At 49.2% G+C, this 21,189-nt stretch overlaps 2 protein-coding genes and 1 non-coding gene across 3 annotated transcripts in view; 1 reads left to right on the top strand and 2 right to left on the bottom strand.

The window, feature by feature from the left end:
* Positions 1–3,705, bottom strand: part of SACM1L (SAC1 like phosphatidylinositide phosphatase) — a 51,254-nt gene extending 47,549 nt beyond the window's left edge. Inside the window, exon 1 of the mRNA XM_052636451.1 lies at positions 3,630–3,705. Coding sequence (XP_052492411.1) covers positions 3,630–3,661 — 32 coding nt within the window. The 5' untranslated portion in view covers positions 3,662–3,705. The remainder of the gene's footprint in view (positions 1–3,629) is intronic.
* A 377-nt stretch (positions 3,706–4,082) lies between these two features.
* TRNAR-ACG (transfer RNA arginine (anticodon ACG)) lies at positions 4,083–4,155 on the top strand. Its single transcript has one exon. It is a non-coding gene; the product is annotated as a tRNA-Arg (tRNA).
* A 3,017-nt stretch (positions 4,156–7,172) lies between these two features.
* LIMD1 (LIM domain containing 1) overlaps positions 7,173–21,189 on the bottom strand; it is a 73,301-nt gene continuing 59,284 nt past the window's right edge. Inside the window, exons 5-8 of the mRNA XM_052656607.1 lie at positions 15,101–15,231; positions 14,479–14,530; positions 13,423–13,491; positions 7,173–11,592 (exon numbers count right to left, since the gene is read on the bottom strand). Of these exons, the coding sequence (XP_052512567.1) occupies positions 11,455–11,592; positions 13,423–13,491; positions 14,479–14,530; positions 15,101–15,231 (390 nt within the window). The 3' untranslated portion in view covers positions 7,173–11,454. The remainder of the gene's footprint in view (positions 11,593–13,422; positions 13,492–14,478; positions 14,531–15,100; positions 15,232–21,189) is intronic.

Raw genomic sequence — 21,189 nt, 5'->3', positions numbered from 1 at the left:
CGTGATTTTCAGTCGTAAGTAACTCATTTCCATACCACCCCAGGACTAAGATGAGAGCAAACTGATGATAAGAGAAGATAAGGTCGTGTGTAGTGAGCAGCGCATCGGAATGGAAAGGTCGGCGGGCTCTGGGCCTGCTGCGCCCCACGGCCAGTGCTGCCACCGCTGGGCTGCGTGACCCACCTGCGGGGCCAAGGGCAGTGACCTCCCTGTCTGCCACACTGACAGAGAACACACATCAGCCTAGCTTCACAGAGGCACTGGAAAGATGGCACCATGCAAGGGTACCCCGCACTGTGATCTTTCTCAAGTGCTAGTGCTACTTTCTACACTAGACAGTTCTTTTCATTTCCGCAGGTGCTCCACTGAGGACCTGCCACGCACCAGGCTTTGTGCTGGGTACTGAGGAGGACCAGAGAAGAAATCAACACTAAGATGTTTCTATTATGTTCCACATCCTCGTAACCCGTAACCCGGCTGGAGAAACAAAGTATACATGATGATTTCATCGTTTCCAGACGGGGAGAGAGTGCTACAAACAGCGCTATGATCGGGCTCTCTAACTTTCAGCCTCCTGTCCAGTGGATCCTAAGCACACTGTTAATGAATCCTAAGAGACAGAACGGGCAAACCCATATGGACATCTGGGCTCTAGTGCCTGTGAGTAAACTGTTACAGGAGCTCAGTGAAGAGACAGATATGGGGGGAAAGCTTCACAGAGGAGAGGAGTTATCTGTTACGCATGCTGGTTTTGCCTCCATTCTGTCAATCCTTGTAATAATGATACTGTGAAGTAGAAGCCTCCCCGTTTTACAGATTAAATCCCATTTCAGAGAGAGTAAGTAACAGGGTCAGGACACAAAGCGGCAAGGGAATATTAAGTCTGCTGTGACTAGAAAAGCTTGCACTCTCAGCTCTACCACAAATGTGATCAGCATGTAAAGAAGGGAGAGAGGAAGAAGCCCTTCTGGATACGAACATCTAAAAAGGACCCACCTGGAAGTAAAAAGAGGGTGGCCAAGTCTGGCGAAATGAGAAACAAAAGGCATCGAGCAGTTATGGGAAATAAGGTTAGGGGACAGACTGTGAACAGGCAAGAATACAGGCGGCTAAGAAATGTGGACTTAATCCTATGGGTCAATAAAATGGAACTGGAGACTGTAAGCAGGAGAGGAGAGGATGAAATGCAGGCATTAGGAAGGTGAACGTCATATGACAGAGATGGGCTGGAAAAAATGTACGGCATAACAAAGCACAAATTTTTAAAATCCCAAGCACTTCACTATTTAAACGGAGAAGGCAATGGCACCCCACTCCAGTACTCTTGCCTGGAAAATCCCATGGGCAGAGGAGCCTGGTGGGCTGCAGTCCATGGGGTTGCAGAGTCGGACACGACTGAGCGACTCCTTTCACTTTTCACTTTCATGCACTGGAGAAGGAGATGGCAACCCACTCCAGTGTTCTTGCCTGGAGAATCCCAGGGACGGGGGAGCCTGGTGGGCTGCCGTCTGTGGGGTCGCACAGAGTCGGACACGACTGAAGTGACTTAGTAGCAGTCACTATTTAAATAAAGCCAGTAACAACGCTTCCATTATAAAATAATCATACCATCTCTTGCACAAATCTAAAACACATCTCTAGGCACTTTAGAAAATGACCATCGCATCCCACTAATTCTTATGTAGGTCAGAAACTGCTTCTACCTCCAGTGCATCAAAAAAAAAACAACAACACAACCCCTCCGGTCAGAGAGGCCTCAGAGCACAAGGGCAAAACAGAAGAGATAAGAGCAGGCTCCAACACACACACTCCTTGACAAAGAAAAACAAAGTTGTAGAAAAGCTGTATCTTTCCAAACAATAGTTGTATCTTCATTTACAGAAGCACTTAGAACTATTTTTTCAGGCAGAAAAAGTTAACTGACAAACTGGAGCATGACTTTCATATAACCCCAGATCTGCTTTTTCACCAAGCAAATTTCTAGCTTCCACTTCTCACGAAAATCAACACAAAAGCATCAGGCTCACCCTGTAAGTGCCCATTTTCCTTTCTCTTCTATGTATACGGAGCGCCCTGCCCCACCTTTTTAAGCGGGGGCTGCATTCAGTGCCTCCTAGGCGGTTATCACTCTAACTCTCAAGTTCTACAACCCATTCAACCTTGGCCACAGGAAAATTCGACCGCGTTTCATAACCTAATGCTGAGCTGCATTCAAGCCAAGGCTCCAAACTGCTTCAACACAACTGACACCTGGTGCAGGATCCCATTAAACCCTTCAGTGACTGTCAGGTAGACAACAGCAACCTAATTAGCCAGGACGGCCCACGTGACACGAGTCTGGCCAGTACCACAGTCAAAGACAGCTCCCTAGACTCATTTAACCAACAAGGATCACCTTGCAAAGGAGAACCAGGAGAAGGCGCGCAGCTGGGGGTTTCCAAGGGAATTAGAGTCAAGAGACGTGGCAAGGTGAGGGGCCGGGAGCAGCTGAGGAAAATGTAATTGTCTTTTACGCAAAACGTGGACATGACCTCACTTTCAATTCTGCAGCCTTAACCTTTATCGTAACCTTCCAGAAAATTAAGTGCACTTGAGATTCTGTGAGCATAAGAAGTGTCCAAACCACATCTTGCTGTCCTCCTTTCCCTGTAGAGGAAATGTGATATCTCTGCCTAAGTCCCAAGATATTTTAACTTATTTAAAGACATATAAGCTTCTCGAAAATTACATTTGCTTCTGCTGCCCAAGACATTCTGAAGTACCAATCACTGGATTTTCAGTCTAGAGGTAAAACATTAAAACACAAAGTGGGTAGAACAAAGTTATTCACAGACAAGCAAAGTGCAAGGGCTGATGGTAACCCTAAGGTAAGTACACATTACTGCTTTTTAATCCAGGACAAACCTCAAACCCTACAAACACCTAATTCACAACTCTTAACAACCAGAGCCTATTTTCTCAAAGCCTCGAGAGCTTGGCTTTACCGACAACTCGGTCTGCAGAGCCAAAAATTCTCGACCGAAGCCCCTGGCTGTCAACATGGACTTAGGAATCTGCTTTATGCTTGGGCGACGTAACATTTAGAGCCAAGTAGACTTTTTTAGGACCTTGAGAGTACTGACTTGTACTTTTAAAATTTTCCTGCAGCCTAAAGACTGGTCGGTAAGACTTCAACGGCCAGCTAGACCAGGTTTATCCACTTGTGTGTGTGCCTTTAAAATGCTGCCACGGGCCCATGAAACAAGAAAAAAACTTTTTCTCTACTAAGCAATAAGGATAAATATAGACGCCACCTCTGCAAAAAAATAAAAAATAAAATGGGAAGGAGGGCGCCCGGAGGGCTGCATGCTAAGGCCAAGCCGGGCGAGCAGCTCTGCGCCCCCGCCGCGGGCGGAGACAGGCTGGCCGGGACTGTGGCTCCCGGGCCTGTGGCGACTCCGGCAGGGCCCCAGGGGCGGCCGCGCCCGACCAGGAAGGCGCGCAGCGCGCGGGGGTCCCACACCCGGCCCGCCGCCCCGGGCGGGGACTCAGGAAGCCTCCCGGCGGCCGGCGGCCGACACCTGCCCCCCACCGCACCCCGCTGCCCTGCAGGCCCCCTCGGGCAACGGCCCCGGGCCCGCGGAACTCACAGCTTCAGCCGCTCGTAGGTCGTGGCCGCCATCCTGCACCACAGCCTCCCTCCTCGGTTTCCGACCGCGCCGCCCCGCGCCGCCACCTCGGCTCCGGCGATACCGGTCACCCTCCTCCAGCGGCCGCAGGTCCCAGCCTCTTCCCACCGCCCCGCCCCTCCAGGCTGAGAGAGGAAACGGGACGCGGCGGCGGACAAACTTAGTGCGCGGGCACCGAGCGCCACGGGCGCACATTCCGACGCGATGCCGTGGGAGGGCGAGGAAGAGCGCGGTGACGTGGCGGCTGAGGATTGGCTGAGCGCGTGGGCCGGGGAGAGGCGGAGCCTTGGGAGCTTGCGGACCCGAACCACGCAGCGCCCGGCGCAGCGGCGGAAATGCCGCGCTAGTGTCGTGGAGCCTGTCGTTAGGTGCGTAAGGCGTGATCTGCCCTCCAATGCAGGTCTAATCTGTACAGGGCCAGTGGCGCAATGGATAACGCGTCTGACTACGGATCAGAAGATTCTAGGTTCGACTCCTGGCTGGCTCGAGGTGTACTTTTTGTCGTGTCTGGGCTTGATGTTAACAGGGTGTCCGTAGCAAGGACTCTGGTGAGAAGGGTAAATGTCTCGGATCTTAAGGCTTGTTGTGTTGCTGTTCATTCGCTAAATCTTGTCCGACTCTTGACGACCCTATGGACTGCAGCAGGCCGGTCTCCCTTGTCCTCCGCTATCTCCCGGAGTTTGTTCAAATTTATGTCCATCGAGTCAGTGATGCTATCTCATCACTGCCCCCTTGTCCTTTTGCCTTCAGTCTTTCCCAACATCAGAGTCTTTTCCATTGAGGCGGCTCTTCGCATCAGGTGGCCAGAGTATTGCAACTCCACCATCAGTCCTTCCAGTGGATATTCGGGGTTGATTTCCTTAAGCCTGTCCGAAATGTCATCTGTTGAGCTGGGTTTGGAACCCGGAGTTGTCTCAGGTGGTTTGTAAATTGCAAAGTGCCCTAATTAATGATGCGCAAGAGGAGACTCTGTAAACGGGGTACATTTAAGAAAACACAGCTAGGATGGTGGTAGTTGGGGGGTGGGGGTGTGCTGTGGTCGGAGATTAGCTGGCGGATGCCACAACTGCGCACTTAAGGCAGGGGTTCTGGCCCTATTTCCAGAGGAGCAGAAACCCCCGCGGCGTCGCGAAGAGCCGCGCAGTCCGTTTCCCGGGATCCGGCGAGCTCTAAACCGCAGCGGAGGCGGGAACGCTGCAGTGCGACTGTGCGCGGACTGGGGGTCCGCAAAGTGCTCGGGGTCTGCAGCCCTGTTCTTTCAGAGGGTGTTTTCACATTACCAAGACCCCAAAGAATCGAATATATTACAGCTCCTTTTATTCGTGCCTGAGTGGAAGACCTAAGAAGGACCGTAGGTCTGTGTTGGAGAGTGAAACCTGAAACGTAACATCTGACACTGTCTATTCACTAATCATTCAATCGATCAGTTAAACTCTCCAATACGTTTTTTCCTCCTGAAGAAATTACAAGACATTTGTAAAATACAAAAAAGTACTGGGAATTAAAAAAAAAAATCCAAATTCCAGTCACGAGATCATTACTATTAACGTCACAATTCCTCATTACAATCAGCGTCATAATTTTTTCTTATGGACTTCTTCCATAATTTTTAATATAAATAAACCTATACACGTATTTTTTCCAAATCTTCTTTAATTGAAGGATAATTGCTTTACAGAATTTTGTTGTTTTCTGTCAAACCTCAAGTATTTTTTCCAAATTAGAGATTGACAAATGTCTTTGTGTTCTCATTTTGTTCCCTTAGCTTTCGTCTGAGATTTATGGTCATTAAATATTCCTTGAAGATAGCCCGTGAAAAAACTATATATTTCAAATATTAACCTCTTTGTTGGGAATTTGAATCATCAGTTTAATACTTAAAAAAATAATGCTGTGTTGAATTATTTCTGATATATATTAAAAATTTTTAGATGTTGAACGATCAGACAGACATTTTTAAGGTCCATTTCATGGATGTTTTTAATACTTTGGTACATATTTTCACATTGTGTGCCAAAAAACTAGATACACATTTCCATCAACAGCATCAGTTTCCTTGAATGCTAATGAGTATTACAAATTTCATTATTTTTTGCAATTTTCATAATTGACAACTGGAACTTCCTTTTGCTTATATTTATTACTTGATGTATATATTTTATCTTGATATATGTACTAATTTTCTTAATAGATTTGTTGAACTTTTAAATATATTAAGGACTTTAATTCTTTAGCTGTCAAACACATTGCAAAGTTTTTATTTACATTTCCTTTTCCTTATATTTTTGAACCTCCAGTAATTTTCTTTTATATACTCAATAATTACCTTATGAGTTTTTCTTTTCAAATTGTTTTGTTTATATTGCTTTTTCCCATGTACTTTGATCCATTTGTAATTTATTTTGTTGATTGTCCCCATGGAAAGATCTAGTAAGTCTTCAAACCTGTAACTTGAGCAGCAGTGGCTTCCCTGGTAGCTCAGATGGTGAAGAATTCGCCTGCAATTTTAGAGATCTGGGTTCAGTCCCCTCGGTTGGGAAGATCCCCTGGAGAAGGAACAGCTACCCACTCCAGTATTCTTGCCTGGAGAATTCCACAGACAGAGGAGACTGGAAGGCTACTTTCACTTTCTTTCAAGAGCTCTGTTTGCTACTTGAACTGTGTGTATGTGTGTGTGCTGTGCTCAGTCGTGTTTGACTCTTTGTGACGCCCTGGAATGTAGCCCACCAGGCTCCTCTGTCCATGGAATATTCCAGGCAAGAATAATGGAGTGGGTAGCCATTTTCTTCTCTGGGGGATCTTCCTGACCCAGGGATCGAACCTGCATCTCTTGAGTCTCCTGCAGTGGCAGGCAGATTCCTTACCACTGAGCCACCCAGGAAAACCCTTACTTGGACTAATTCAGTCAATTTCACAATAGTCCTATAAGTTAAGTTCCGTTGTTATAGCCATTTTTACAGATGAGGGAACAAAATTTGATTACATTCATTGAGCAATTAGGTGGTGGAGCCTGAGTTAGATCTTGAATCCAAGCTTTTGATCCCAAAGGTGCCCTGCCCAAGGGCTTCCTGTGTACCAGAGGGTTGACCACAGGAATAGACTCAGGGTCATTCCCTCTCTGGTCATGGATGGCCATCACATGTGCTCCTCTCCCCTTCTTCCATGCTAGAGCAACCAGGAGACCTCATCTCTAGTCCTGGGCACACCCCAGCCCAGATGTCTTCCCCAGCTACATCTTCATCCCTTGTAGCATCAGTTGCAGAAAAACAGTAGCCTACATCTGAAAAGTCAGAATAGCCACTCTCGTTGCTTGCCCCTTCCTCTTGCCAAGACCTACCGTCCTGCACATGGCTGCCTTAAATCTAGAGGGTCACTCACCTCTGGGATTAAATATCCTGTGATAAACCATAATGCCAAAGAAAAAAAAAATCCAGAGCTCTAAAAGACCAAATCCTGTTACCAAAAAGCACCATCTACTTATTACTCCACACACAGAAAAGAAGATTCAAGAAACATCATTATGGTGGAGATCACTTTAATAGTCTACAAATTAAGGCAGTTTTATCATGAGATTTTGAAGTTTTACAGTAACAGTAAACACTTTGAATAATTTTATCATAATCTTGAATAATTTTATAGTAATCTGAATAATTTTATAGTAACACTAAAATTATGGATAATTTTACAGTAACAATATTTTGAATCAAAGTAAAAGAAGAGACACAGGGAGGGGACAGTGATTTCTCTGCCAAGTGAACTCTTCATCCGCCCGATGAAAATATCCCACATCTGTCCAGTTCTGGCTCAGAGCAAATGATAGCTGACACATCTTCCTCATCTTTTTCCTATAGCTTTTAAAAGCTGTTAGTACTTCAGATAGTAACTGGGAAATCAGGACTCATTCCTGGCACAAAGGAGAAGACAAAGCATGTGGTTTCCTGGCCGACAGTTTGAATAGGTGCAGCAGACAGCAACAGTTTGGGGTCAAGTCTCGCACACATTCTTTGCAAGAGCACCAGCAGCCATCATAGCCCTCATAAACTCCCACACTTGTAGGAAAACGGCACACAAACATGGCCTGCAAAGAAGTGTGAATTCCAGATCATTCTCTCAAATTCTAACATTATTCTTTTTCATCGTGGGGGACTCGAGCCCAGGGAACCAAGCCAATGGCAGGACCTGAAAGCGATCGGAACTCTTTGATGACATCACTGGCTGCCCAGGACTCAGGAGAACAACTTCAGTGGACTCGGGCTGAAAGCGGTTTTCACTCGAGCGCTATAACCATGGAGAAACAGAGTCCTGCCGCCACATGCAGACAATGACCCAACAGGACTCAATGCCCTTCCTTATAAAAAACGAACAAATCGCTTTCTACTCAGCCATGGATGGGAAGATAACAGCAGAGAGAATCCTGATACTACAGGCCCAGCTGGCTTTGCTCAGGGCACCCAGGCAGTCTTTGAAGGACCCTAGCTGGGGTGGAAAAATTGACAAGAAAAAAACTAAGGGGGAAAGTGAAGCAAGGGAGAAGGTTGGAGGCTGGCTCTGGGGTCTGGAATCAGCCATAATTCTTGTTTTATCTAAAGTCCAAGCGTAAAATAAGGCTGTTTGCTCGACCTTTTAAAACAAACTCATTCATCCTGGTCTAGGAAGTGCTTGTGTGTTCTGTGTGTGTGCACGCTAAGTTGCTTCAGTTGTGTCCAACTCACTGCAATACTACAGACTGTCGCCCGCCAGGCTCCTCTGTCCATGGGATTCTCCAGGTAAGAATGCTGGAGTGGGTTGCCATGTCCTCCTCCAGGGGATCTTGCCGACCCAGGGATGGAACCCGGGTCCTCCTGTGGCTCCTGCATTTGGCAGGCGGATGCTGCTCCACGAGTGCCACCGGGAAAGCCCATGTTCTTTCTACACACCTCTAAATAACCACCCGTTACCGCTTGATTTGGTTAGTAATTTATAGAAAGTTTAAACTGCCTGGTAACTGTGCATCTATTCATGGCTTTTGTGCAAGGGCCTGAGGAGGGGACAGAACTGGCACAAGATTCCTACCCAGTACCCTCTCCAGGAGAACCTGATAATAAGAGAAGCTGCTGCTCAGGTTTCTAGAATGTCTAGAAATTCTGTCATTGTTCTTCAATTTGTATGAAATATTTGCTGAGATACTGAAATTGCCTCAATCAAGGCCACTTTAAAAATTTCATTTAAAAAATCAATCACCGGTTTTTAAACTATAGTTGATCTCCGAGAAGCCCTAGGGTTAATCCTCATATAACTTACAGTCAGCCATCTGTAACCATGGTCCCTCTGCACTGTGGATTCAACCAACCACAGATTGTGGAGTACCAACTGCAGTATTTAACTACTGAAAAATAGCCACATATCAGTGGACACAGGCAGTTCAAACCTGTGTTGTTCAAAGGTCAACTGTTACCCAATTTGCAAACCAATCCTCTGCTTCTGACGTGGCTCCAAGGCAGTTTTCTTGGCTCTGCTTGACTTGAAAGTGGAAAGGCGTGTCACCAAGGCCAGAAGTCAACCTAGGTTGGCCGAGAACGGTTAAGACACACTGACTGGCTCCATCTGTCCACCAGCCTCACCGAGGCTGAGCTGGATGATATACTGGGAAGGGAGGGGTGAGCCCAGGGTTCACTTCCCCAGCCCCTCTATACTCACAGGATTTTAAGAGGCTCGGCCTGTGAAAAGGAACCAATGGAAGCAAACATCACAGCCTGGACTGAAGTGACATCTGGCCAAAGTATCCAACAGAAATGGAAAACACAAGCCACAGTGCCAATTCTGTGCTGCTCACAGGCAACTGCCACCAAATGAGCCAAAACATAGCTTAGGAGTAGAGCAGGGCCAGTGAATAGCCTGTGAGTCCCTTGTGCCTTTGGGGTCCACGGACACCCTCCAAGGTCCCAGCCACCAAGTCCCTGACTCTGGGTGTGAGGAGGCAGACAGCAGACGGCGGCCTCTGTGTTCCCGGCCGGGCTGGCAGCGGTGAGATGGCCCCCGCCTTCCTGCAGGGCTCCTCCCCATGGGCCGAGAGGGTGAGTGCCCAGCCAACCTTTTACTTCCTCTTTTTTCTCACTGAAATACCAGAGGGTACTGACCTCTGGCCCTGGGCGTGTGACACACGGGGCAGACTTTGGCCTTGAGATCCTGCCACCTTGGGGGAACCAGGAGGATGAAATGAATACAGCAATCGCACCCAGTATCGATCAGATCTATTCCCAGCCGACCTTTAGTTACGATTTCAGTGTACTGACCCACTGGGCTGACCTGGGCAAAGCCAGAGATTCCTAACATACACCAGCTACGCCAGTGTGATGGACAAGTCCTTCCTTAACCTGAAGCTCTCTTCTGTGAGGTATTTTTTTGTGTGTGTGGGAGACTGAAAGTAGAGGGAAACAACTTTTTAAAAAAGAAGAAAAAAAAAAAAAACAGACAAAAGCAGTGTACCTTATACTGGTTTCTTCAGATGTAATGCCTGGGCCAAGAACTGGGCAAGAGAGAAACCTGTGAACTGAATACAATAACTTATGCTGATTCTCTCTCCCAGGCTGGCTTTGAGATCTCACACACACAAAGTCTCCTCGTTTTTAAGGGGCTAGGTCTCAGTACATGTGGACACCCTCTCCCAAAGCCCATGTTAAATAAGCAAAACACAAGAGGATCCCCACAGAAGATCCTGAGACCTGCCTTTGCAAGAGAAACTCTGAAGTTCCAGACTCTCGAGAGCTCCAGAGGGAAAAAGGGCAAACAGGCAGGCAAAAGAGGCCTGGCGCCCGCACTGAGTTCTCACCCCAAAGCCCACTTCTTCGACAGAACAGGGTCGACCTCCGCCAGGGCCCCCGGCTGCCTTTAAAGGCATGAGGATCTACGGGGCACCAGAATGCTGTCCGGGTAGGAGGAGGAAATTCCGTCTCATTTCAAATCTTGCTTCTGTTTTAACCAAGTGAATGCCTCCTAAGATGCAGAGCACATGTTAGAACTTCCCTTTTGCAAGGATGCAATTAAGATTTGCAGCCATTCTACAGAAGTGAAGCTCTGGAGTGGAGGGAAGTCTTAAATTACGGGTGTGTGTGTGTGTGTGCGTGTGTGTGTGTGTGTGTGTGTGTAGGGGTGTTTCTGGGGGGGAGGGGTGTGTGTGTGTGTGTGTGGTTGGGAGGGGGTGTTTGTGGGGGGAGGGGGTGTGTGTCTGTGTGTGTTTGAGAGGGGGCGTGTGTCTGTGTTTGGGAGGTGGTGTGTGTGTTTGGGAGGGGGTGTGTGTCTGTGTGTGTGTTTGGGAGGGGGGTTGTGTGTCTGTGTGTTTGGGAGGGGGGGTGTGTCTGTGTGTGTGTGTTTGGGAGGGGGTGTTTGGGTGCAGGTATTTCCCAAAGTGGAGGGAAAGGGCTGAACACACTGGCAGCTGAACTCTCTTCAGAGCATACGCTGAATACAAGTCTTTCCCTCTGAAGCATGAGCTCCTCCCAGAAGGACAGGAGGGTTCATTCAATCGCCTTAATGAGATCTGTCACGTGCCACGCGCTTGCTGGGGCGTCTTCCTGAGTTGGCTGATGAGGGTGTGGCAGCAGAGAAAGGCACTTGGAAAATACACAGCCCCAGCCCTGCAGGGATCCCCTCCCTGGTTAAAGGAAAGGCGCCCCCTGCACACACTCAAGAAATCCCCTGCCTCCCCCAGCCCCAATCCCACCCCGGGTGTGACTGGAATGAACTGGCGGGCTTCTCAGGATGCAGCCCTGGCTCCTCGTCTGGCCGTGAGGTCTGCAGGAGGCTCTGGCTAGAAGTGGTGCTGGCGAAGCGCTGCGGGCGAGGGGCCCTTCTCCAGCCTCTTGACGTGGCAGGAGTGGCAGAATAGGCGGTCCTCCAGGGGGTAGCATCGGTGACCGTCTTCATCATTGAGCTCCAGGCCGCAGTCCTGGAGTGAGGCAAAAACATGCAGTGGTGGAAAACCAAAAAGCAGACTGTAAGAGGTCCTGTATGGCTTCCGATTTCAGTACCTTTAGGCCGTGAAAGTCTGGCACCTTGTCTTACGACCCTGGATGTGTTCCAGTGTCTCCTGGTTTATAGTCTGTGGGAACTTGAATTTGAATCCTGCTGTTGCGTGAAAATTGTATAAACCTCATGTTGAACTGGTTCATAGTGCTTTTCAGATCTACTCTATTTTTCTACTTTTCTGTCTATTCATTCTGTTCATTTTTGAGCGCTTGATACTGAAATTCCAACTAAAAATTCTTGATTTATCTACTTAAAAGTTGTAATATATAGTGGAGCTATATGTAACTTTGATCTATATTTTCCACGTCTCCTGCAAATGTCTTATCCTACTTTCATAATTAAAATAAATAAACAGGACTTCCCCGGTGGCTCAGATGGTAAAGTGTCTGTCTACAGTGTGAGAGACCTAGGTTCAAACCCTGGGTTGGGAAGATCCGCTGGAGAAGGAAATGGCAATCCACTCCAGTATACTGCCTGGAAAATCCCATGGACAGAGGAGCCTGGAAGGCTACAGTCCATGGGGTCGCGAAGAGTCGGACACGACTGAGCGACTTCACTTCACAAACAGATTGCAGGAGTGAGAGGAAGGCGACACACAGACCCAGACACCAGCAGAGGGCGCTGCCTCACTCTGTCTGGGCAGAAAACGCCAGCGCAGAGACGCAGCTCCAGCCTGCCCGGGGAGGGCCTGCAGTGTGCTGTTCAACACCTGAACCACTGGCTGCAGGAAGCTCCCCAGCAGTTGCAATGGTGCTGCTCAGAAATGAGATGTCATGGTAGTGCCAACACGCACCAGATTTCCAAAACTTAGGACGGGAAAAGGATACAGAATAGCTCAGGAAGAATCCTTTATCTAGACTGCGCTTCCGTCACATGTTGGATGTATCAGTTCAGTTCAGTCGCTCAGTTGTGTCCGACTCTTTGAGACTTGAATAAAAGCACAGTCCAGCCAGTGCCTCAACGTTTTTCTCCAGCACCTGGGGTACCACTGACAGTGACTCCCACCTATTTCTTCAGTGCTGGCAGCGGAGTCAAGCTGTATGACCACCACACTTGGTGTTCTCCCTACCCACAGCATCACAAAATAAATCACCCCTTCTGTGGGTGAGTCCACTTAATTCTGGCTGAAACTCCATGGGCACTTTCATCATTTGAGTCCTTCACAACCCCCGGCTCCCCTGACAGTGACGGGGCACCGATGACTCCTTCAGCCCGGGGAGTGGCAGCAGAGAAGGGACCGACTGGGTCCGCCTGGCCTCACACCAACCAAGGACATACCTGTTTCCACGTGTAGGATGGCAGCAGGGTGGGGAGGGCTTCTTCATGATTTTCAGGGCTCAGTTGAAGAAAGGGGCTCCCGGCAGACAGAACAGCCCACAAGCTGAGGGGAGTCTTCCCCCAAATGACACACCTGCCTGACAATCTGGCCCCCCAAAAGGATCTGAAACCCACACTTCCCGCCACCCCCTCCCTCAACTCTGCAGCTTCAGGGAGAGCAGCCGTGACCAGTTCAGGACTCAGTGGTTACAAAGGTGGAGAAAATAGTAAAAAGACTGTTATACCCAAACATCTGCATCTTTTGCAACCTCCGCCCCCTACTACCACCAAATCAGGCTTTACCCCGCTTCTTCCATCAGCTCTGGGACACAGCTCCTGGCCCGCATCTTGCCCCCGTCAACCCAGGATGCTTCCTTCTCAGACTTCTACGACACGTTCTGAGGGCCTTCTAGGGCAGGAAGGGGCTGCCTACCTCACAGTGGTAACACTCCACGTGGTAGTCTCTGTCCATGGACACGACGCGGATGGTCTCATCTGAACCCTAGACCGAAAGAGAGCAAGAGCCTGAGGCTAGCTGGGGCCATCAGGCTCTGCTGCCAGGGGCTGGGGGAGGGCCCGGGGCAGCAAGACAGGGGCCTTAGGAGAAGAGCAGGAATCAGCCGTGGATACTAACGGCGGCAGGAAAAAGGACACAATTAGGGGATGAGGGGAAGCGAGAGGGATGTAGGTCTACCATCTGGAATGCTGGAGTCAGCAGTGAAAAGACCACCTATGTGGTTTTGTTCATCTCTCATCGTCTAACCTGGGAGCTAGTATCGAGTCAAAGAATACTTTGCAGGGACTTCCCCACACGTCCACTGCAGGGGACATGGGTTTGATCCCTGGTTGGGGAACGAAGACCTCACATGCTGTGTGGTACGGCAAAAAAAAAGGATAAAATTTTTTTAAAGCAATTGACCCAATTATAGGGACAGGTAGGGTATAAGAAGGGCACCAGGCTTGGGAAGGCAGCTAATGAGAAAGAGGCTTCTTGGTGTGGACACCAGTGTCTCAGAGCTGAGATTTTAGAAGAATTTTTAAACAGGTATAAGAACAGGGCTTCCCAGGTAGCTCAGCTGATAAAGAAACCACCTGCAATGCAGGAGACCCTGGCTCAATTCCTGGGTCAGGAAGTTCCCATGGAGAAGAGATAGGCTACCCGCTCCAGCATTCTTGGTGGACCCACGCCAGCTTCCCTGGTGGCTCAAACAGTAAAGAACCTGCCTGCAATGCAGAAGATATGGGTTCGATCCCTGGGTTGGAAAGATCCCCTGGGGAAGGGCATGGCAACCCAATCCAGTATTCTGGCCTGGAGAATCCCCACGGGCAGAGGAGCCTGGCGGGATACAGCCCACGGGGTTCCAAAGAGTTGGACACGACTGAAGCGACGGAGCACAGCATAGCATAAAAACGAGACACAGATCTTGTAAATGACCCAGGGAGACATGCCTTGGAAAACGCCAGGAGCAGAGCTGAGAAAGCATCTTACCTCAGGAGGAAGGATGGGAAGGCCGCAGGCTGCACACTTGGGGGCCAATACCCTGTGAGGAGAAGCAGAGGGCAGTTGGCTCTCCCCACCTCCCGCCCGTCACCCGTCACATGAACCCCTTTATGAAGACGGGCCTGGCACACTCTTGGGACTATTGCTTTGGGCTTGTTCCCCAGTGGTAACAAGCGCACGTGGCCCCCTCACTCCACTGGGGGTGGAGACTGACCTGTCTGTTTAGCCCCCTCACGGTGCCTGGTGAAGCCTCAGGCAAACTGGGGCTGTGGAGGCCAGCCCTGAATCAGTGCCTGTTGAAGTCTGGTAAGGCTGGAGCCACAGAGCTTGGCAGACTCCTCTAGCGGCCTAGCCAGGAATCCGATTATAGGTTTTTTTGGTCCTGTTTTCCCTATAAACATAACTCTTTAGCCAGTTCCTGTCCGCATCGGCATCCACTGATCCAGAGACCCGGTCTGCACCCCTCCAAACCACTGCACGCTGGCTGCACTGTGGACAGCGGTGCAAACAGCCTGCAGACACGCCTCCTCGGGTTCCCCACCCTCCACTCTGCAGGGCTGCAGCCAGCGTGGCTGGCACGAGCGGCTCTTCCCACCCCGTCCCTCCTTACTTGTGGTAATCCCGGACACAGTAGATCTTATTCTCTGAGTCCACGGTGAAGGGCACCCCGTCCAAACACTCATTACAGATGACACAGCGGAAGCAGCCGGGGTGGTAGGACTTCCCCAGGGCCTGCAGGATCTGGGGGTGCAAAAGCAAGAGGCCAGGACTCAGCAGGGATGATAGGGAAGGAAGGGAGAGACACATCAGACCAAGGGACCATATGGGAAACTGTCACCCTCAAACCAGTCCATCCTAAAGGAAATCAACCCTGAATACTCATTAGAAGGACTGATGCTGAAGCCGAAGCTCCAATACTTTGGCCACCTGATGGGAAGAACTGACTCACTGGAAAAGACCCTGATGCTGGGAAAGATTGAAGGCAAAAGAAGAAGGTGGTGGCAAAGGATGAGATGGTTAGATAGCATCCCCGATTCAATGGACATAAATTTAAGCAAACACCAGGAGACAGACGAGGACAGAGAAGGCTGGTGTACTGCAGTCCATGGGGTTGAAAAGAGTAGGATACGACTTAGCAGCTGAACAACACTCTCATCCCAGTTTCACTTGGACCGAATCAAAAGATAATGACAGACTTCCCTGGCAGTCCAGTGGTTAAGACTTCACTTTCCAATGCAAGGGGTGTGGGTTCAATCCCTGGCTGGGGAGCTAGGATCCCACATGCCTTCAGGCCAGAAAACCAAAACACAAAACATAAAATGGAAGCCATATTGCAACAAATTTCATAAAGACTTAAAAATGGTCCACATCAAAACAATTCTTAAAAAAAAAAAAAATGATGATGAGGCAGGAAAGGCTAACCGAGTTACAGGCATAAACAGGAAAAAACCAAACAGGATCCTTCTCCAGCACTTATAAATCTCCAGGAGGGAGGGTTCTCTATCAAAAATCATGATTCTCTGTACGAAATGATGCAAAGCAAGGCTCAAAAATCATGATTCTCTGTACGAAATGATGCAAAGCAAGGCCATGAAAAGACCCACCCCAGATTTGGAAAGCAGCAAATACACGGAAACTCGAAAGTTAACTCCATAAGGAAACAGCAGAGCTCAGAAAAAAACCTCTTAACTTCTCCCTCCCGGGTGCCCCTTCTAAGCAGCTTAGTCTCTGCAGCCATTATAATCCAGAAGCCGTGACTCTTATCTCAAATCCAAATGTAAGTAAAGTGAAAGTGAAGTCGTGTCCGACTCTTTGCGACCCCATGGACTGTAGCCTACTAGGCTCCTCTGTCCATGGGATTCTCCAGGCAAGAATACTGGAGTGGGTTGCCATTTCCTTCTCCAGGGGATCTTCCTGACCCAGGGATCAAACCCAGGTCCCCCGCATTGCAGGCAGACGCTTTACCATCTGAACCACCAGAGAAGACTAAGTATAAGTAAAGCCTCTGTTACTGCTGCTTTTAAACACAGCCAGGAGAAAGCCCCAGGCACCTTCTTCCTCTAAGCATCATTTGATCTGGATGTGGTTCATACCTGGAACTGTTAGAGTCCATCCTGAAACCAGGACAGAGCCTAGACGCGGAAGGTGGGAGAGAAATGAACATCCTCAGTGATGGAGGTGAGTCACCAAATTAACTCTCCACCGAACTGCCTACCCACCCGCTCCCCCAGCCTCTTACATGAGATAAAACATTTTTCCTATTAAGTTCAGTGGTTCTCAAAGTTTTGCCTCTGGACCTGCAACATCAGCATCTTTTGAGAACTTAATTAAAATGCACTTTCTTGGGCCCTGCCCCAGCAATGGGTGTTTTAATACAGTGGTTCTGACACAGGTGAAAGTTTGGTAACCACCAGCTTTTCAAACTTGAGCTGAGTTTCTGTGATTTGCAGCTCCAAGCACCTCCAATAATTCAGCAGCAGATTCGTCTCTGGGATTACCTGCACCATGACACTCCAACACAACCGTGGAATCAGCGCCCGCGAGCCGGAACCAAAATGCCAGCTGGCGAGGAACCTACAAAGTAGTCATGCGCAGCCCCGAGTAGGATCACACAGAAAGCCTCCCACCAGGCAGAAGAAGGGGACTTGGAACTAAACAGAACCTCGGCAGAGGGTCATGAGTTCCGTGGGAAAGCTGTGCTGTGTCCTGGCTCCTTCCAGCGCCCGACGCTGGCTGCAGAGGCCAATGCCAGGCCTCGCAGCTTGCAGTCCAGGGGGCACCAGGAGGACACGGTGCTAGTCCAGCTCTCCTCGAAAAGCTCAGCTTTCAAGCTTCCTCATTCCCTCTGGGATTTCATTAACCTCCCAGGCTCCTTCAACTGCCAAAGTAGGAAGAACAAGCGGCCAGGCTTCAAAGACTCCTTGGCAATCTGGACCTTGGAACGCATTTTGTCCCAGACTAACGCTGTTGTGGCAGAAACAGACCCTTAAATTAATTTAACCCACACTGTGCCAGAAGGCAACGGCACCCCACTCCAATACTCTTGCCTGGAAAATCCCATGGATGGAGAAGCCTGGTAGGCTGCAGTCCATGGGGTCGCTAAGAGTCGGACACGACTGAGCAACTTCACTTTCACTTTTCACTTTCATGCATTGGAGAAGGAAATGGCAACCCACTCCAGTGCTCTTGCCTGGAGAATCCCAGGGACGGGGGAGCCTGGTGGGCTGCCGTCTGTGGGGTCGCACAGAGTCAGACATGACTGAAGCGACTTAGCAGCAGCAGCAGCAGCAGTGCCGGAAGTACGGTAGGGTAATGATGCCACTTTGCTGCATTCTGACCAGCTATAATAATTTTTTTTTTTCAGGTGGAAAATGCCCATTTCCAACCTCCAAGCCCAGAGTATTTCCCTCAATGAACAAAGATAAAGCAGAGACAGACAATTTACATCACGAGCTGGACAACTGAAGTGTAACTGAAGGAATCTTTCTCTATATTGTTGTGATTCTTAGTGGCAGTTATGAGTTCTATTGTCAAAACTAAGTGTCACTATCAGACAGACATTGGCTGGAAGTTTTCAGGTCTGAGAGCAGACCTGTAAGAATCCAGGGGTGACTTGGCTTTATCCCACGAGGTAGAGAAGGTCTCCAAACTCAGTCCCTTCCCTTCCTGTATGCACAGGCTGCTCCTTCTGTCTTTCAGCCGGCAGTGGCTTTGTGACTTTCTTTGATCAACAGAATGAGGAAGGCGGACTTCCCTGGCAGTTCAGTGGTTAAGACTCCAAGCTATCAATTCCGGGGGCACGAGTTTGATCCCTGGTCAAGGAACTAAGATCCCATGTGTCCCTCAGCATAGCCAAAAAAAGAAAAAAAAAATGAATGAGAAAGAAATGATATTCTGAGATTTTTTTAAGTCAATGATGAAAAAAAACTGGTAGCTTCCACTTCCTCTCTCTTGTTGAAAGGAAGTCCAGGCTAGACTATTGGGTAAGATTAGTGGCCACAGGGAGAGAAGCCTGGAGGGTGAGAGGTCACCTTGTGTACCAGCTGAACACAGCTGAGTAAGTGACCCCATTCATTGCCACATGGAGCAGAAGAACTGCCCTGTTGAGCTTTGACCTAATTCCTCACCCATGGAATCATAATCAATAATGATCACGTAGCAATAGCTAAGGGCTTCCCAGGTGGCTCGGTGGTAAAGAATCTACCTGCCAATGCAGGGGATGTGGGTTCGATCCCCTGGGTGGGAAGATCCCCTGCAGTTGGAAATGGCAACCCACTCCAGCATCCTAGCTTGGAAAATCCCATGGACAGAGGAACCCGGCGGCCTACAGCCCACGGGGTGGCAGAGAGTCAGACATAACTTAACAACACAGCACACACACAGCAATAGGTAAATGAAACACCCTGAGACCCAGAGAATGCTTGGTGTATTGACAGATAAGAACAGGGTACAGGCACGTTCATAAGTTTGGACACCGTTGGCCTCATGTATAGTAGGTTTGTTGGAAGGGCTCTAAAATCAAGGGCAAAATCTGCTAGAGAAAAGGAGCCCTGTGGAGTCGGGCAGGGATCTGGGGAAGGTGGGAGTGGGGCAGGCTCCACCTGCCTCCTCCAGGGGGGTGGCTGGAGGGCCGTGTTCCCAGGGAGGCCTCAGCCGCTTACGAGGACACTGCTCACGGGGCCACGCTGTGCTGTGCTGCGTCAGAGCCCAGAGTGCAGCGGGGTCTCCTCCGCTCTGGTTCTGTTTTCTACATGTCAGCATAAAACCAGCTTATGTCCATCAGAGACATGCCTACGAGTGTTCATGGCAGCTCAGGCATAAATGGCCCCGAACTGGAAACACCCACATCTCCATCTGCAGGAGAATAGATATATAAACGGTGCTCTATCCACACAGTGAAATTCTACTTAGCGATGAGAAGAAATGACCTTACAACACGCAAAACAACATGGATGAATCCCCAAAACATTTTCTAAGTGAGAAAAGGCAGATCAAAGGAGTCTATACTGTAAGATTCCACAGTATGGAGTTCCAGGACCAGTGAAACGAGTCTGGGGCCACAGGGGTCAGAACGGTGGGTGTCTTCATGGGAGAGGATCTTTCTGGACATGGGGAATGTTCTAGATCTTGACCTGTGTGGTGTTGACACATAGGTATAGTGGTAAAGAACCGGCCTGACAGTGCAGAAGATGCAGGAGACGGGGGTTATTAGATCCCTGGGTGGGGAAGATCCCCTGGAGAGAGAAACGGCACCCGACTCCAGTATTCTTGCCTGGGAAAGCCCGTGGACAGAGGAGCCTGGTGGGCTACAGTCCACGGGGTTGCAAAGACACAAATGAGCGAATAAGCACACAGACACACACACATTCATTCAGCTGTGCACATAAGACGTGCGCCCTCTGGGTTGTTTCTCAATAAAAAAATGGTTCAGTTCAGTTCAGTTCAGTCGCTCAGTCGTGTCCGACTCTTTGCACCCCCATGAATAAGAGCACGCCAGGCCTCCCTATCCATCACCAACTCCCTGAGTTCACCCAAACTCACATCCATCGAGTTGGTGATGCCATCCAGCCATCTCATCCTCTGTCGTCCCCTTCTCCTCCTGCCCCCAATCCCTCCCAGCATCAGAGTCTTTTCCAATGAGTCAACTCTTCGCATTAGGTGGCCAAAGTATTGGAGTTTTAGCTTTAGCATCAGTCCTTCCAATGAACACCCAGGACTGTTCTTTAGAATGGACTGGTTGGATCTCCTTGCAGTCCAAGGGACTCTCAAGAGTCTTCTCCAACACCACAGTTCAAAAGCATCAATTCTTCGGCGCTCAGCTTAAGAAAAAAAATACAACTAGCAATTCCCTTTGCCAGAATAGAATTAATGGCTCAGCTTAGAGAGGGATTTAACTCTTGCAATGAAAAGAATGGGATATAATGATTCTCTCTGACCAACATATGAAAGAAATCTGACAGGGCCGATGTCCAGTGCTGGACAATTTGATCCCTAGACACAATAAGAACCCTGTATTCATAAACCTCACAACCTGAGGAGGCCAGGAAGGAAGACCTGTCCCCACTAAGGACAAGCTCAGAGAGCCATGGCTGAGCAAGGAATGGAGTGGATAAAACCCGCTCCCTGTTCTGCTATCTCAGAACTAACGATGGGGCCCCAACCCTCGTCTTAGGAAATGATTAAGCTGGGAAGAACATGGGGGAAAAGCAACTGTTTATCTCACTTTCTGTAGCCGATTCCAAAGCAGCTAAGATTTCTCCATGAAAACACTATCCGTTTGACATCTCACCTGGGATGCCGCAAAGATCAGAGAAAATCAGAGAGAGGCCAGCATGACATGAACAGCCCAGAGGAGGAGAGCACCTTCAGAAATGACCCTGTATGGAATGCATGGTGAAGGATGCTAATTCCAGTAAAAGCCAAATGCGGGGCTACCACAGCAAGCAAGCTGCATGGGGTCTTCTTCAAATAAACCCAGCCATAGGGACTTCCCTGGTGGTCCAATAGGTAAGACCCGCCTCCCAGTGCAGGGGACACGGGTTCGATCCCTGGTCTGGGGAAGACTCCACGTGTTACGGGACACCTAAGCCCAGGAGCCGCAGCTATTGAAGGCCGTGTACCCAGAACCCTGCTCTGAAACAAAAGAAGCCACTGTGGTGAGAAGGCCACTCACCGCAGCCAGACAGAGGCCCCACTTGC

The sequence above is a fragment of the Budorcas taxicolor genome, chromosome 1 (assembly GCF_023091745.1).
Source record: "Budorcas taxicolor isolate Tak-1 chromosome 1, Takin1.1, whole genome shotgun sequence".
Taxonomy (NCBI): domain Eukaryota; kingdom Metazoa; phylum Chordata; class Mammalia; order Artiodactyla; family Bovidae; genus Budorcas; species Budorcas taxicolor.
This window is presented reverse-complemented; position numbering and strand designations above follow the sequence as displayed.